Source organism: Gallinula chloropus (genome assembly GCF_964237585.1).
Source record: "Gallinula chloropus genome assembly, chromosome: 19".
Lineage (NCBI taxonomy): Eukaryota > Metazoa > Chordata > Aves > Gruiformes > Rallidae > Gallinula > Gallinula chloropus.
Genome location: NC_140104.1, coordinates 3,001,511 through 3,018,600, shown reverse-complemented (window position 1 = coordinate 3,018,600; position 17,090 = coordinate 3,001,511). Strand labels below are relative to the sequence as shown.

Genomic DNA, 17,090 nt, shown 5'->3' with positions numbered 1-17,090 from the left:
ATCTGATTTCTTTTTATTCCCAGCCTATAGAATTTGGGGGTTTACTCCCACATGGAAGGAGCCCTTTAAAGAAAAAGGGGGGTTTCTTCCCAATTAACACCTCTGAAAGCTTTCTTTCCTATGTACTAGATGCCCGCAGGCAAAAGAGAAAGGTGCCTTCCCTTTTTCCACCACTAAAAACAGACAGTTGAATTATTTTATCTTCCAGAAAGAAAAACAAAGAAACCCCCCCCCTAAAACCAAAAATCAAACTTGATTTTCAGCGCAGCCTAGAACAGCTCCCTGAAAAGTGCCTGTACCTGGTAACACGATATTAATAGCAAACCCACGCAAAGGCAAGACACAAGAAAGCTCCTCATCTGCCTCTAATTTAAAGCAACAGCATAACCCCCAGTGTCTTGATGAGAAGTCACAGCAAGTATAAATACAGTTGTGCACAACCAGCTTTCAGCTTAGGAGCCCTGCCTAAGCCTAACCCGGGTTATAGAGCCCTGTGAGGAGTCTCTCCTTTTTGCAGACCCGTTTTACAGACTGACAGTGAGTCTCTGAGAACTGAATGGAAGGGACACTTGGGTGGGACTCTTGGGTTGTGATATTAATTCTCTGTTCCTCTTTCTGGTTTATTAGCTCAGGCTACCTGGGTAGCTGTTTTTCATATCTTCACAAATATGAAGCAAACTTCCTCAAAGTGCTTTTCTTTTTCTTAATGCACTTCCTCAACAGATGTTTCTTATTATCTCTATTTCAGATGGCATTTTTCTTTAGAATTGAAAGCAAAAAATAACCCCCCTCCCACAAGGTGTTACTCCCAGATTTAGTATTTTGCTCCACTCCAGAATAAAGAGGATGAGACTGAAAGACAGCTTGTAACTCCCTTCCTACTCTGTATTTCTGCCTGGGTAAATAATTTTTGTTCATAAAGGGACTGATCAAATTTTGGTGTTTAAGAAACCTTAGACAGACAGACAAGAACATATATATATATATATATACACACACACAAGCATATGTGTCTTACTGCAATATTTCTGAGGCTGTTACAACCTTTGTCTTTACTCCTGTTAGGACACCCAGACAGACACAGCATGGCAACAGAAATTGCATTGCTTCATCTGTTTGCAGAGGACAATAAATCAAAATGAGTAGCTTTCAACGTATTCATGCAAAGCTAGCTCTTTATTAAGTAAATTATATATTTTGTAATATAGAAATGAGATATTTTGTAATTGTTAAAAATCATAGAGTTTTAGTAATTGAAAAAAAAAAAACCAGTTTTATTGTATTCTACTACATACACCAAGTCCAGAGAATTAAAAATGCCTGGGTTTACCCTTGTTGACAAACCTTTCTTCTCACAACTCCCAGGACCTAAGGAGAATTTGTAAGACTGGGGGGGGGGGGGGGGGGCATATTTTAGAATACTGAGTAATTTCATAGGAGAAACTATTTTTTTCTTTAATGCTCAGAGCTCAGATTAGAACTTTGCGGCTTGTCACAAGTTGCATGTCATAAACATCATCAGCCCTTAAAAATGTGAATTGCACCAACTCTGTTTTGTGATGTTCTAAACCAAAAGCACCCAATATCCAAAAACGTTATTCTTAAATTAGCAGCCGATGTAATTAGCAAGATTTCAAGCATTCTATATGATCATTTGGGTCATTCATAATCAGTCAAACCGAAGAAGGTTAACACCAATGAGGAAAGTTTAAACCACTTAAAATTCATTCTCAAATGAACAATGCACTGGGGAAGAGGATCAGATTGCTTAACACAGGCTCAGTTCTCCTCTCCAGCCAAGCCTGGGCATCCATCCCCAGCCAGACTCACAGAAGCCTCATCTCCTTTTCTCCACTTATTTCAGTGGGAATTGCACAAGCGTTACACAGTGATAGCTCCAACCCTCTGTTTATGTGGAATGCAATTCTTTTTGTGGATGTTACACGGTTCTACCACTGAGGTAAGAGGTTACCACAGGAGAAAAGAGCTCACACTTTAGCTTTATGTTGAAAGGATATGCGGTATTTGGTCAGGGGGGAATTCTTTCTCTCTTCTTCTGAGGTAACACAAATGGATTTCTCGCTTCCCCTTTAGTTTTCTAAGGCTTGAAAATACCACAAATTTCATCCTTTTTGAGCACATCAAAACTATGGTTAGTTACTCCTATTTACCATCACAAAGGAATCATACCTACAAGCACCACTTTGTAATCACTTCCACTGACAAAAGTTTACAGTATTGGGTAAAAATCCAAGATCTCACCTAACGATCACAGCAGGTATTTATTTGAAGTTAACACAGTCTAACCTAAGTAGTTCAGCACAGAATTTATATCTCTGCTCATTTCTCTTGGGGGCACTTCCACCAGCAATTCACACGTGAATGTTAACAACAGGACCAATTCATTTTCCTATAGTATCTGACAACGTTCTGGGAGCGCCAAGAAGAGGAGAGATTAAATTCATCTGATAACAGATACATCTCTTACTCTCTGTGGAATGCATCCAGCGAGAAAGCAGAACCAAGAACAACCCTACCCAGCCATGCTCTGCAAGCAGAGAGCCTATCTGCTCCCCAAACAGCAGTGATCCTCCTAATCTCTAGAAATACCCAGCGTCTGACTTCTCCTAACCCAACACACAGCTTTTTACTCAGCTTTTCAGAAGAAAAGGGTTCCAAGACGGCTAAGAACACAAACTTTTAAAGACAGGGACCTTTATGTAGATGCAGCGATCGTGTTTGCCTCAAACACAACGATGAGATGACTTAAGCAGAATGATACTAGTTGTAAGAAAAGCTGGGAAAAGTTTTAGTTTAAAATATACACCATGAGGGATGCGTGTTTACAATTAATTTATATTAGCTTATTAGTTTAAATTCCTACTTGATATGCAGGTAGTAATTTTAGATAGTTTACCACCATCCTCAGCTGGCCCATGGGTTCCAACAGGAACTGGATTTTTTCCACTGTCAGGTGGAAATAATAGGTGAACTATTATAAACTAATAAACCAACTATTAAAAATCTAAAACAACTTGTTAAAGTGTACTATGAGCTTTATCAAGACTATCATGTAATTTAAAAACCAAATCAAGCAATGCCTAATTCAGCTAGCACTCATCACCTGTAAAGACAGTATAACACAGAAACCCAAATTTTAGGTACCTAATATGTGTTGAGAAACAGAAAACATTTTATTTGTTGAATTCTCAGCTAGAACATGGCAGGTTCACCTTTCCCTAACTTCAAATTAGGAATGAAAGTAAAAGAATCATTCCAGAAGCTAATTAATATAACATGTGGAGTACGGTGTTTGTAACACTAATGAGGAATAACTTCCCACATTCATTTCAGGTTTTTGAACCTCAGTAAGAAGGTCATAGCCCGAGGTGAAAGGAACAGCCCTACAGACAGTGCCAAGAAGTTAAAATGCCAAGCCCTATTTTTATATGCTGCTTCTATTTTTAGTTACATCATGATGGAAGTACAGAGTCTATAAAAAAAATTATATTCTCAAATGAAAGTACTCAAATTCTTAAGTAAATGAAGAGCAAAAGAAACTAAACTTGGAAAAACGTTATGTACAATTTAACAGACTGTACGGGATCATAAAAAGTTGGCAAAAACGGCTACAAAATCCTATCTGAGAAAATGAACTTTCAGGAGCAACCCACAATTTTATCCAATTCATCAAATACTCCTTTTAGCATCATCACAGCTGCAAATGTTTCCCAATTCAGACTTGTCTGCACCCAAGCACAGTTTCCCATGATCAAAGTTTAGCAGTCAACTTTTTAATCCTTTTTAATATCAAACTTTTAAACTGATGGCATGCAGAGCTGGGGAGCAGTTCTACAGCTTAAAACGCTGGTTCAATCATTAGTTGCCTTCAGCTGTTTTCCATCCAATACAAACATAAACTGAGGTAATCCTGCAATCTAGTTAACTCGTTTAACTTCTGTATTAATTATTGAAGTACCCAAGGGCAGCGATTTCCCTTGCAGTTCTAATTTACGACTCGGATGATTATTTCTTTACAGAAGGTCTTATTAAAGGTGGGTAATGTTGTTTCTTGCTAATGAAGTACAAAAGCAGAGCAGAAATGTTTCTGTAAAACAAGTCCACAATCTGCATTCATTTTCTCTAATCACAAACCTGTTGTAAGGACAGAAGTGTAGACTGAGTGTTTAGTGGCTGATTTTAGCTAAACCAAAGCTGAAACCCTGGGTGGTAACACCCAGCGATGACCCTTTACAGTTTAGTCCCATGTCACAGGTTACTAACACGCAACAGACACATATTGTCCACGACACATTTATTTTTATAACCCTTTGCATTACGTAATCACGATTGCATTGCATAAGACAGTCTTACCATGGTTGAAAGAACATGTAACACGTTTTACAGCCCTAACTCCCATCTCCTTTTTCACATATATTCCCTAGCCAGTGAGACTACTTCCTAGGAGAAAACAACCCAAAAAAAACAGTAGGCACGAAACATGAGGAAAGAAAATAATGCAGAACAGCCAGACGTTATTTCATAGTGATTTGAAATATAGGAATAAATACTGCTCTCACTACCAGTGTACTACATGCCCTGTTGCTTTTGCTTTTAATGGGATCGTGTAAGCAATTTAGCAAGACGACAAAATTGAATCAAAGTATACACCAGTGGCAGAGCAGTCAAGGCACTGAAACTTCTACTAGCACACTGTAAAGCAAGCTAAAAGTTTAACCTTAACAACAATTTTTTTAAAAAAATCTTTTGTGAAAAGAACCACACAGTAAAGTGGACTATCATTTCTTCAAAGGACTGGTGGAGAAATGCTCGGCCTTTGTTGGAGGTAATTGCAATGAGGAGTTTTAGGGATAAATATATTCTATGAAGAGTATTCAGTGTAAAAAAAAAAAGTAGAATTACTGAACAAACTCAAGCCTAACATGCTCATCACATCCACAAAACAGAGTCAAAATTAGTTTCATAAAATGGCCAGTAAGATTTGAGTATTTTATTCACAGTATGATACTTTTAATTTATAAAATCTATTCTACAGATTCATATACACATTCTTTCCTGATAACCCAATCTAGTTTCAACAGTGGTTATATAAAATCACAGAAAAGAATGTGTTAGCACAGGTCTAGTTCTTCAATCGGTTCATACACAAACAGCTTCACTAGGAGTAGTAAAACCTATGCAAATTGCTCTTGGGTCAAAAAAAATCTTGGTGTGAAAAGCTGCTAACAAAATTAATTCCCTTTGGTTTGTTGTGCCACTAGCAATATTCACTGAAATGAATATATTCCCATAATCTGTTCACCAAGAATGATTTTTTAATGCTATATAAAGCAACATCCAAGCATAGTCACCACTGCAATTGAAAAGCTCAGCATCCTTCTAATCATAAATTAGTAAGTTTGGAAATGTCACCATATATGTTAACCATTACAAAATGTAAATCTGCAATTTAAATAGCTCGTTTTAGCTGATACTCTTCTTTTAAAAATATCTGATTTGATTCAGTATTTTCCAAGGCGTGGGAGCGTGAACTGAAGATGCCTTAAAAGCAACACAAAGAGTCTCTCCCTGCGTAGCCCATTACTTATGTTTTGAAAGCGATTATCACTAAATACCACCTATTTGTAGACTCTAATGATTCCCAGTCTAAAGTGTATGAAATGCACCCATCTCTGTATGCTACAACATCCCCATCAGCCAATGTATGGGCTGAATTTCACAGTAGGCTCTTTCAAAGAGTAATAAGCCATTAATAACAATCCTGAAGTTTTCCCAACTTTCTGAATACACTTTAGAATTTAGATTTAGAATGTCTCTACAGAGAAGCCCAGAGGAAGATTTTTGCAGTCCTCCAAATAATCACTTTGCCATCAGTGCCTTAGTTAAACACTTAAGATGACATAACATTAGAGTTTATTTTAGTTTTACACACAGTCTTACAACTATTAACACTGGAGAAATAGGCCTACTTTGTAAGCTTGCTGAAGATGTTTCTAAATTAATATTTGAAAGCAAAATATTGCACCACCAACATCACTGAAAGTAAACCTGAACCTACACATGACACCAACTAGATCTATTCCAGTCAAAGCTCAGGGGGTGGGGAGAAGGAGGAAAGAGAAAAGCAAGAGCAATATACAACTGAATTACTGATTTTTTTCAAATTATATGGCATGGGGGGGAATTAACATCAGAATAAATTTGTTCTTCCTAGTGGCACTACTTCTAAGGGTGCACTGTCCAACTCAGCCTGGCCCTCTCCTAACAACCACAGCCTTGTTGATTAGTTTTTTCAGATGTCCTCTGAAGAACCAGCTTTGAAAATGAATTAGACTTAATGAAAAGTATCAGCAAGAAAAGAACAGAACATCACGTATAACTTTGTTACGTATAAAACTTCTTCCTTTACAGTAAGTCAGAAATGAGGTCTGCTCCTGAAAAAATAAGCCCTTGGCATATTTGTTTCTACACAGAAACCATCTAAATGATACAGCTTTTTCTTGAATGAGATGTTACAGAAGATAATCACAACATGAACTCTGAAGCTATCAGCCAATGTTCCAGTGCAATTTCTCCAACGTTTTTCTTTCTTGATTATTTTTTTCATCTAACACACCTCCTATTGATCAGATGTTTCATTCTGTTGAGGATCACTAAGAAAGCACAGAGGCCACATTTTGTGGCATTCAGACAGATACAAAAACAACATTAATCTAATTTTCCAAGCATATGCTGTCTCTAGAAAGAAACCAGGAACTGGAAATCTCAAAGGGGAATATGAGTCTTTCGGAAAATATCAGGAAAATCTCATAAATAGGAACTCTTTGATACTGATCTATGCAGTGGCAGAAAACTATTATCGTTCATCATTGGCAATATGTTCTCATTTCTGAGATGGTCTTATTTCCCTCAAAAAGAACTAAAGCTGTGTGCTTAAAATAGCTGAAAAACAGCTGTTGGATTTTTTCACAGTAATGGATTTTATCCTCATGCTACATATAATGCAAACCAGTCATTTGACTAATATATAGTTACAGTTACTGAAAACATGCCTTTCACAATATAGCCTTTCTTGCTAATGACACACCAATAAAATAGCCTGCTTCACATGAGTTTTCATGTGCTTTACACTATCATAACCATTTGGCACAAGAGTAGTTTTACTCATATGAAGTTTCCCATCTATGGGATCATCTGACCAGTCGAGCCCATAGCAGTGAAGGGGGAAGACATTCTACTTTTGCCTGGTTTAGAACCTCGTGACAGTTTTAAGTTTCTCTAGTGACTGGAGAGTGTACTGAAAATACAGTACTTTACCTGAAGAACAGTTTTGTGTGCTTGCACTTACCTCAGATTCCACCCTCAGTAAAGAAAAAGCAATTTCAGTTTAGGTCTTTGTATTAAAAGTTATCAGATTTAGCTTATAATTTAAAATGTTTTAAAGAATTACATTTTAGCTAGACAGATATAAATCAATGTCTATCAATCTTCATTTTAAAGATACTAATTTGCTACCTGAAAATGCATTTTCTATGCAGTGACAAAATATTTAAGCCTTTGGAAAATGATTTTCATATGATCCCCTGCTCCCTTAATTTTGAGGCAGATAATGCTTTTTCCTTCACAACTGCTATAGAAGGAAGTCTATATTGACTTCACCACAAATAAAGCCAAGGAGATGCTTCATTCACTAACCATCAAAAGATTTATAGATTTATAGAAAGGCTAAAATAAAAATAAATCCTCCAATCTGGCAAGAGCTATCCTTGTATAAAGAATCCTCTCAAAATGCCTTTCCTCCCTAATAATTTCATCCGTGAATATGGGCCTCAAACTGGGGAATCCAAATCTGCCTGTCCTGGCATATGGGGACATGCAGAGAGAGAGAAGGGGGTGGAGGGAAATTCAAGTTCAAAATCATTTCATAGATACAACTGAAATAATACATTAAAATAACCTTCTCTACATCTAAAACTTTATGCAAACCAATCTGTCTTTGGATTTCACAGGTCTGTTTTTTTTAAAACAAGCCAGATTCCAAGTCCCCAGCAGGGACTTGCCTCTCGCCTCTCTAGCGCATCCTATGAACGTGCTGCTGTATTCCAGAGAAAGACTTTCCAAAGGTGGCAGGGCGAGCATGTGTGAATAGGAGAGCTTTGTCCTCTGCAGCTAGCATTGTGCTGTCCCCCCATGGTCCCCAAACGCAGAGGGCAGATGAGAAGTGAACAGAAACAGACCAAGCAGTTGTAAAACCTGGTTCTTTATTTATTTTTTGTGACTGAGTAACACCTTTGATGACAATTACCAGCCCACTGGCAGAAGGCTCCCCGGTGCACTGTGCATATTTTCACAGGTTCATTTGTTTCCTCCTGTGGCATCAGTTTTAAAAGGTTCCTAAAGAAACACCACTAACAACCATTGCTATTTCGAGCCTTCAGAGCCAAAGCTGAGCACAATACAAGGCACTGGTAACTAACTGATCTTTAGGTTTCAGTCCACAGACTTTTCACACTGGGAATAGATCCCATCTGTTTCCTCTTTATGCACCAGCCTTTAGAAAGCACAGATCTGGAAACTGCCTCCGTACAGAACAGAGTATATAGCTGGCTTTCCCCAGCTGACGGTAAAAAGAGCCCCATGATTATGGATAGCTGCCTCCTAAGGCTTCCTACCCCTCTTTTCTCCCTGGTCTGTAAAAATACATGGTGTGGTTTTCTCGATGTGAGGGGTTTTTTTGGAGGGGGAAAGGGGGCAGACCATCTCTCTTTCTTTGCCCCTTGTTCTCTCCCCCTTCCTTCATTCTTGGCAGAGGTTTCCCCATTTACAAATCCTCACACAGGGAAAATTTCAATTTCAAGGCTCAGTACGAACAACCACAGGCGAACCCCCCTCCCCGCTTTGGCACCAGAGCGTGAAACGCTTCCCCCACCACTCTCCCTCCCTCCCCAAGCAAGCTGCTCTCCAGATGGATGCTCGTGGCTCTCCCTGGGCTATTCCCTTCTCTCCTTCGCTCCTCGTCCCGGCGAGAGGGAAGGGGCGAGGGGCAGAGAGCAGAGGCGCGTTTTGGGCGGGGGGAACGGGACAGAGCCGGACGCTTTGATCCCGCGCAGCTCGGCACCACCAAACCCCGGTAACTCCTTGCCCGGGAGACTTTTCCTCTCGCCGAGCGCCTTGCCCTGGCAAGACAGTCTCCCCCACAGCCGGCCCTCAGCCTCCCACAGCACGGAGACGGGGCTCCACGGCACAGAGCGAGGGTTCCCCTCAGCTCCACAATGGAGACCCCCCACAGACAGGAGGCATCCCCTCAGTGCCTCCCTCCCCCCCAAACACACACACCCCGGCTCTCCTCAGCCCCACACCCTGCCGCCCTTCCCTCAGCCCTGCACTCACTACTTGTAGAGCTGCTGCAGGCAGAGGTCCAGGCACTCGCCCTCCACCTCCTCCTCCGTGATGTACTCCGAGAGCGGCCGGGACAGCGGGGGCAGCGGCGGGGGAGGCGGCGGCGGGGCGGGCGGCTGAGGGTCGCTGGTGTCGCCCTCACCCTCGCCCTCTCCCTCCTCCGCCTCAGCGGCCGTTCCCGCTTCTCCCTCTGCCCCGGGCTCCTCGTCAGCCGCGGCGTCGGCAGCGGGGGGGGGAGCGGGCGCGGGCTCGGGCTCTGCCCCGAAGGGCCCGCGAAACTCGCCCAAGAACAGCTCGAGGAAGCGGCGGTAGGTCTTCTCCTCCACGCTGCCGCCACCGCTGCTGCTGCCCGAGCCGCCCGCGGCCATTGCTTCGCATTCCCGGCCGCCCGCCGGCGGATCAGCACTGCGCCCGCAGAGAGCTCCCTGCCCGCCGCCGCCGGCAGCCGCCTCACGCCCGCCCGCCTGCGCGCTCGCTCCCGAGCCGGACCCGCGGGGACGCGCACGCCGCGGGAGGGGGAAGGAGGAGGAGGAGGGGGAAGAGGAGGAGGGGGGTGCGCGCCTCAGCGGCGGGAGCGCGGGTGACGTTGAGGGGGCTGAAGGGTCCGGGCCGCGGCCTGAGGGGGAGGCACTGCCCGCGGCGGGAAAGGAAGGGATGGAGCTCGAGCGGGCGGGGAAGAAGACGGGGCGGGGGGGAGGCAGGTGGAGGGCAGGCGCTTGACAGCCGCGCCGATGTGATGAGTCATGCGAAGGCAGCCAGACGCGTAGGTTCCTCACAGGAACCCGAAGGAAACCTGAGAGCACATTCCCTATTACCTAATCCCTGCCTCAGGATTTCCCTGCGCTCATCGTTTCCGGCGCCGGTGTCGCCTCCACGGGCTCCCGCTCGCTGCCAGGACGGGGCCGGAGGGGAAACGGGCCTGGGGGCGGCTCGGCCCGGCCTCACCTCACGGTGTGGGGGAAGATCGCTGCGCGGCAGAGCCGGCAGCCCTGGGCTGGCTGCCAGGCAGAGTCTCTCTAGAGTGGTTTTGAAGTCGGAGTGGGTTAGCGTGAGGGAAACTAGTGATCAAACGTACGGTATTCCAGAGAAAACGGCCTTTCTGGAAAGCCTGTGGCGGAGTTTTTGTGGCCCCGGGCTGCCCCACACCCAGGGAGGGTCGGTGCGGGCCCAAGCTGGGCTCCCTGCTCTCTGTGCCATGGCTGTGGGGCTGTGAACTCCATCTCTAAACCCCTTTCCTTTCAAAATGCTCCCCTTAGGCCCGGGAAGAGGAGACTGGAGGTTATATTCATGGGTTCCCAACGCTTTAGCAAGAAAACTTGTGACACTCAGCTACCTTTGGGACCGGCGTATGAATAGCAGTTTGGATTCATCAGCGATACTTGGCTGGACAGCTATATGCTCGATGTTCTGGTGAGGGGAGTTCCAAAGTAGCAGAATATTGAATGAACTGAATGAAACTGAAGAGTAGAACTCTAGTCAGTGGGGAGTAAACTGTACTTGATACTCTACTGCTGGCTAATAAACTTCTTTCGTTTGTGAAAGGCATTTGGGCTTGTTTTATTAATTGCTGCTGAAAAGCTATTTTCAGAGCTATCAGGTCCATAAATACCAACAGTGAACAGGTATAATTGCCACACATTCAAAATAGCTTGTACGTATGGGAGCAAGCAGTGTCTCTGGTGTCAGATATACCTTGAATATCAAATCACAAGCCTCACATGCAAAAATACTCTCAAACTTTAATGGTTTGGAGCAAGGACAGTAACTTGCTGAAACCTGTTGTTCTCTGCATTGTACTAATTACCTCTGCATGTCAGGTGCTGCCGTAAATCTGTCTTCTGTTTGGTGAGTTGTTGTTTCAGAGCCAAACTAATTTTAGAATATTTCCGGCAACTGCATTGACTGATCATATTGCAATCTTGTGAATATGTAAAAGCCCAGAGAGTTAAAAATGTGGTTGTCACAGTTAGCCTTAGTCTTTCAGAGCCAAAAGATACTAGAGCAGCAGAAAATCTCATGGCTTCTCCTGAAAGAATATCTCCAAGCATTTTTTTCCAGTATACATTTTCAATGTAATGTTCACTTATTAAAGAGTAGTTTATTTAAAGGATGGTGGGTTTGAGGGGTAAAAAGCACTGCAGTTCTTTTTGAAGAGATAGCCCACGGTTGCAGCTGATGATGTCACTGATGGATTTTGGTTTTGTTTTTTTCTTAGGTTTGCGTGTACCGCATCATCGGTGAGTCACAAGCCTCAAGAGAATGCATATCAATGCAAGTATCAAAAAAGCAGTTTTAAGTTCATGGTTAGTTGGTTTTCACTAGTAGTTCAGAGGCAGCTGGAGTTTCTAAGAAACCATAATCCAGATAATCTTAGTGTAATACGATCTCAATGCTAAAAATTCCCATTCTAACAGTATTTTAGGGAAGTAACAACTAATTCAACCAGATCTATCAGATTCATGTTGTAAGGCAAACAGGGAACAAGGCTGTCAAATAAAAGATTCAAAAAGCATTTAGATAGTAGTTTTCTTACATTCTTATTCATCTTTTTTTTTTTTTTGCAGTTGTTTCAAGCTGCACATAAGAGTATCTGAGAGTAATACCTACCCTGCTTCATGTTGAAATGTTAAAGTTACCAGATGTCCTTGATTCATCTTGGCAGTCCCCATGTGCTTTTCATCATTTGTCTAATTGCAAAGGACACTAATTAAAATGAATATAGAGTAGAATTTTGTACTCAGGATACTTTGCTCAAGTTTTGGCACTAGGGTCAAGTTACTCTTGTTTTGTTTCGATATTAAATAAAGAGCTTGTGGCTCTAAGCCATGCTGACATTTGTTTCTGGGAGGGAAAGGTGAAAAACCATTCTTATTAACCTGCAATGTGGAACATATGGTAGCTGTGGGTGGTATGGCTAAGTTAGGCAGCCAGGAACCTGCTATCGCTTCGCCATGCGGAGACGGTGGGGTGGGCAATTACTGCAGAAGGTAGCCACACTGTTACTTACTGCTGTCCAGAAAAGGATGCTCTAAATACAATCTATTATCAAGTAAAGCACAAAGCTATGAGGTGTGTTTGGTACTATGATGAAATGTTTTTAGTGTTCAGCAGCTCTGGAAGCTAAATTTAGAGTGCCTCAGTGCACTCTGGGTTGTGAGGTAGCAGCAGTATAAATTGTTCCTATGTGATGAGGTTAAGTGGATGGAATAAACTCACAATTCATAGTTTTGAGTTTGAAATCATCAGTTTGCAGCATAATGTCAAATAGAGGATAAGACTTGCACCTGACTTGAGAAGGAAGCATGAGTGTTTGTATCCTTTCTGCCTTCATTATGCTGTGCTTTTTTAATTATTTTTTAAGACAGCTCTATGGTGGTGTTTTGGAAGAAATCTCTCTTACTTTAGCCTTAAAATGACGCCTTCGTCTTTCTCCTTTTACTGGTGAGAAATAAGCAGGATTTGAGCAGGCCTTGGGGAGGTGACCTGAATTGCATGGAGTGCAAAGAGAAGTGCTTTTTAGGTTTTTGTAACCTTTCGAAGTGATTCCTGTACACTGGCAAGTAGAAAATGTGTAGGGGCATTCAGAATGATTTGATAATATTTGATATACCTATGATATACTCCTCAATACCATACAGAAAAATATACTGGGAAAACACAACAGTAAATAAATTGCATTTCTAAAGCGATCTCTTAAAAAAGTAGGGGGTTTGCAGTAAACCAGAAGTAATTTTAGAAGCTATATTCTGTTTTCCTGGCCAGAGAAAACCACCAGAAAAGCAAGTATTTCCAAGCCTTTGGCTGTTCTCATCTTGAAGGCGTGTCTCCTGTTGAATGTAGTGTTGTATGTGGTATATGATACACAAAATGATGCTTGCAATGTGCTGTTGAAGGCGATTAAAATTCTCTGTATGTATTCACATGATCAATATCAGTCACCTTGTGAATGTGAATATATATAACTGTTCTTTTTATAGCTCTTCGAGCTCAATGAGATAATTATTGTTCAATTCACTAAAATAATTCCAGTTGCTTAAGAGTAAGAACAGCAGGAATTCAAAAGGCATACAGTGAGAAGGCTCATGTTGACAAGCTGCATCCAGTTAATTTCCTTAGATTCAGTCCTTATTCAGCTGCTGTTTTAAAAAGCACAGTAACTTCTGTTACCACAGTTTCCCTGGCTCCTTTACCAGAGTAAATACCAGAGTCCTTATCTCTATTTCTTTTTCTTCTTTCTAAAATAAAAGGGTTTTGAGGTCAAGTCAGCTTTTCCAGTTTAATAGTCAGAGATTGTTCTGATATAGCCATGTCCATTGCAAACCACAGAATTTCAGGCCCAAATCCCACTTCCAGCTGTCATGGAAATTTCCATTTTCAGCCTTCCATTCAGACCCCCGTTTAGGAAAGGGGGTTCTTTGAAGAACAACAGTCAGAAACAGCATACTAGTCCATGCCTATTTAGTTAGATTGGGAAATGTAATTTAAAAAGTACGTGGAAGAAAGAACTAAGGTGGAGCCTTCAAAATGATTGAGCAGTGTTGGAGCACTGTCAAAGCACAAGCAGCATAGCATGGCCCTTAAGGAGGCAAAGACAAAGTTTATTACGTTGTAAAACCTCTGACTGACTGATTGACATGTGCCTGTAGATCAGTGCCCTTGGGATTGCCTCAGCGAAACAGAGCTGGCCACGGAACACCTGGTGATGTGGTCTGGATGTTGTCAGATGATGAGTTCATCCTGCCGCAGGAGTGCGCCGGAGTCCAGTCGCTCCTTGGTAAGGTTGATCCACTTCAGCACTCAGTCACTCTTCTTTATCCTAACTTCCTTTCACTGCTGAAGGGAGATGAGGGCTGCAGACCTCCTGGATATCTGCAAACCACAGAGCTCGCTGCAGTGTTACGGTTCCAGGCCCTTCCTCTGCACTTTCCAGTTTGGCAACACGATTTATCTGAGGTTTAAGTCTCACAGTACTGTACTGTGTCAGTGTGGTGCTACTGGAATTCCTAAGCCTGAAGCTCACTTTGGCTGAGAGGAGGTGATACAGGATGGTTTACCACTGAAATCTCATTCATGCTCAGTTCTAGGATTTAACTCTCTGTATGTGTTCTGCCCTTTTTGGAAGGATGGTGAAGTTCATCCTAAAATGAGAGCAAAGTTTAAGGCCAGGTGCCTAGAGGGATTAAAAATATCATAGGAATCAGACTCCAAAGTATGTTTGCAACTGATGTTGAACAGTCTTAAATTCTGTGGTTTAGCCACAGAAGTTTGTGTTAATTATACAAAATGAATCAATGCATAAATGACTTTCAAAGAGACGCATTTATGTGATGTATTCCATAACACTTACAGTCAAAGGTGTAGTAAGCTTGTTGAGTAAAAAAAAGGTGTTACAAATTATGTTACGATCTGATATTGGCATCCTGTTACTTTGTAGGCATGATTTTCATGCTAAGGAGACACCTTGTTCTTTAGTCAAAACCATTTGATTTTAGCAACGTTTATAATAGAAGAATAATCACTCAGTAAGTGTAGTTGTAACTGTGTCGCTAAAATTGCAGTGGTTCACACTAAACAGAGTATTAGAAGTATACATGTTGTAACTTTAAAACTCAAAAATAATGCAATATGAGATACCAAACTGAGCCAGTATTCAAACAGCATGTTTGGAGGCTTTGAGAAAAGCATCCAGGTTCAATTAGGACCATTTATTGAGGTCTGTGGAGTTTTCTTTTTACATTCCTCTGTACATTGCTAGATATTGTATACTTTAAATGTTCCCCTTTCTTATTGTTTGAAACTGTAATGTGATTATTATTATTTCTTTTTAATATCCTGATGCTTCTCTGGCTCCATTTAAATCAGTGGCAAGTAATAAAATGAACAGTATTAGCTATAATTCTTGAAGAATGACTTAGTGAAATACATACTTTTCTATGTGCCTTTTCAGCATTTAAGCAAACATTTTTACCACTTGCATAGTGATTGAATGATTGCTTTTAATGCCATTTATTATTTCTATAGATACAGTTAAAACTGGGTAGAGGTTATAGTCTCTAATAAATAGTTCATATTGTGTGAATATTTCTTGCTTGTAGGAAGCAAGACAGTAGGTTCCAGTTTAGCAGTGGGTGCATTTGTGGGTGAAATTCAGTGCTGGGAAGGGGGCCAGTTCCCAGTGATTTTATTCCTCAGTGTAGAACATGAATGCACAAATCTTGCACTAGCCAAGGGAAGCCAACTGTCCTGACCCTAATCATCCAAAATGGCTCTATGGCTACGAGCCACAAGGCGTTGAGTACGCAGCCTGGGGAGAGGGGAAGCCCAGGAGCAGGTAGCAGCTGGCACTGGTTCCTCGAGTCGCGGGGAGGACTGGTGCGGAGGAGGACTGGGCAGGCTGCTCGGTGGCCCTGAGGCACTGCCAGCTCCAGCAGCCAGTCGCTTCCATTCCCCTACAGCCAGACTCCCGTGGGCATATCTCAGCAGGGCTGTTGTGCTTGAACTGGTTTGGGAATCGCAGGTTAACTTCCCAGGTTCTCATCCTGTAAAAGTACTATTTCCCTTATGTACTCTTGTACTATTTGTGTAGCTGTGATGCAAGCACTCTATTTATTCAGTTTCCCTCAAGGTACTCTGTCTTAGGGCACGAAAGCATCAAACCATACTTCAAAACTTAAACATGTTCCATATTGAATTAAAACAGTATAGTACAGCTTAATGTGCCTTTCTGAAGAATTATGATGCTGAGTGTGGTAAAGGGAATCTCTTCTGCGAAGCTGGGACATAATGACTTGTCCTTTGAACTTAGAGATCACCTCTTGTTCACAGAAAGGGTGGACTTAGAAAGGCAGGCAGTAAGGATTTCGCCTTGAAATACCTTAGAATAAATCTAAGTTTAGCTCTTCACAATTAACCAAAAGAAGAGTAACTGAAACACAACAGAAGAATGGATCTCCTATTTTAAATGGCCTTTTCTCGGCGCTGTATTCAACATTCAGGTGAGCTGCCCAGTCTCCTTCCATGTTAGTCAACCAGCTTGTAATCAACACTGAGAGCGTGTAACTTTAACTGTGCCTACAACTTCTTGCCCTCAGTTAAGCTGTTCCTTCTCCGTGTTTTCTTGAATTTATTCCAGTTGGAAGCTAGTTGGTTTTTCAGTGTTTCATAATGGAAACAGTGCAGAACACATAAAATAGGGAAGAAATAAATTGTTATTTTCTCTGTCCAAACTAAAGAGTTTCAAAGCAGGATTCTGGGCTGGAGAAGTACACTTGTGACCACAATGTTTTTCTGTTGCCAGGCCCTGTGGTAGATACTGTATTCTTGTTGTGGTGACAAGGAGGTTCCTACACCGCAAGTAAATGTCGTCCATACAAAATGGAGTAATTCTAAACTCAGCTAGTTAAAACTCTTGGCTTTCAGGAAACTGGGACTTTGATCAAACAACCTATTTCACTTTTGATTCAGTGCCGTTGGTTTGATTCAGTTTTGATTCAGTTGGCTAGTTCGAGTCTTACTTTTTGTGCAGTCATAAAATGCTCTCGTGCCACTCACTGTTGTGTGCTGATGCTGTGAAATGCAAGAGAATTCCAGGCAAAGGAAAATACCAACTTGCCATGGAAGATTTATGGTGAGGCAACGGTCAGATTCTTTCTTTATAAGCAATTCTAAGC

At 41.9% G+C, this 17,090-nt stretch overlaps 1 protein-coding gene across 1 annotated transcript in view; it reads right to left on the bottom strand.

Moving 5' to 3' along the window:
- PPM1E (protein phosphatase, Mg2+/Mn2+ dependent 1E) overlaps positions 1–9,788 on the bottom strand; it is a gene marked incomplete at its 5' end in the record, with an annotated part of 62,826 nt that extends 53,038 nt beyond the window's left edge. The window contains one exon of the mRNA XM_084272948.1: positions 9,412–9,788. Within this exon, the coding sequence (XP_084129074.1) occupies positions 9,412–9,788 (377 nt within the window). The remainder of the gene's footprint in view (positions 1–9,411) is intronic.
- Positions 9,789–17,090: the final 7,302 nt, after the last annotated feature.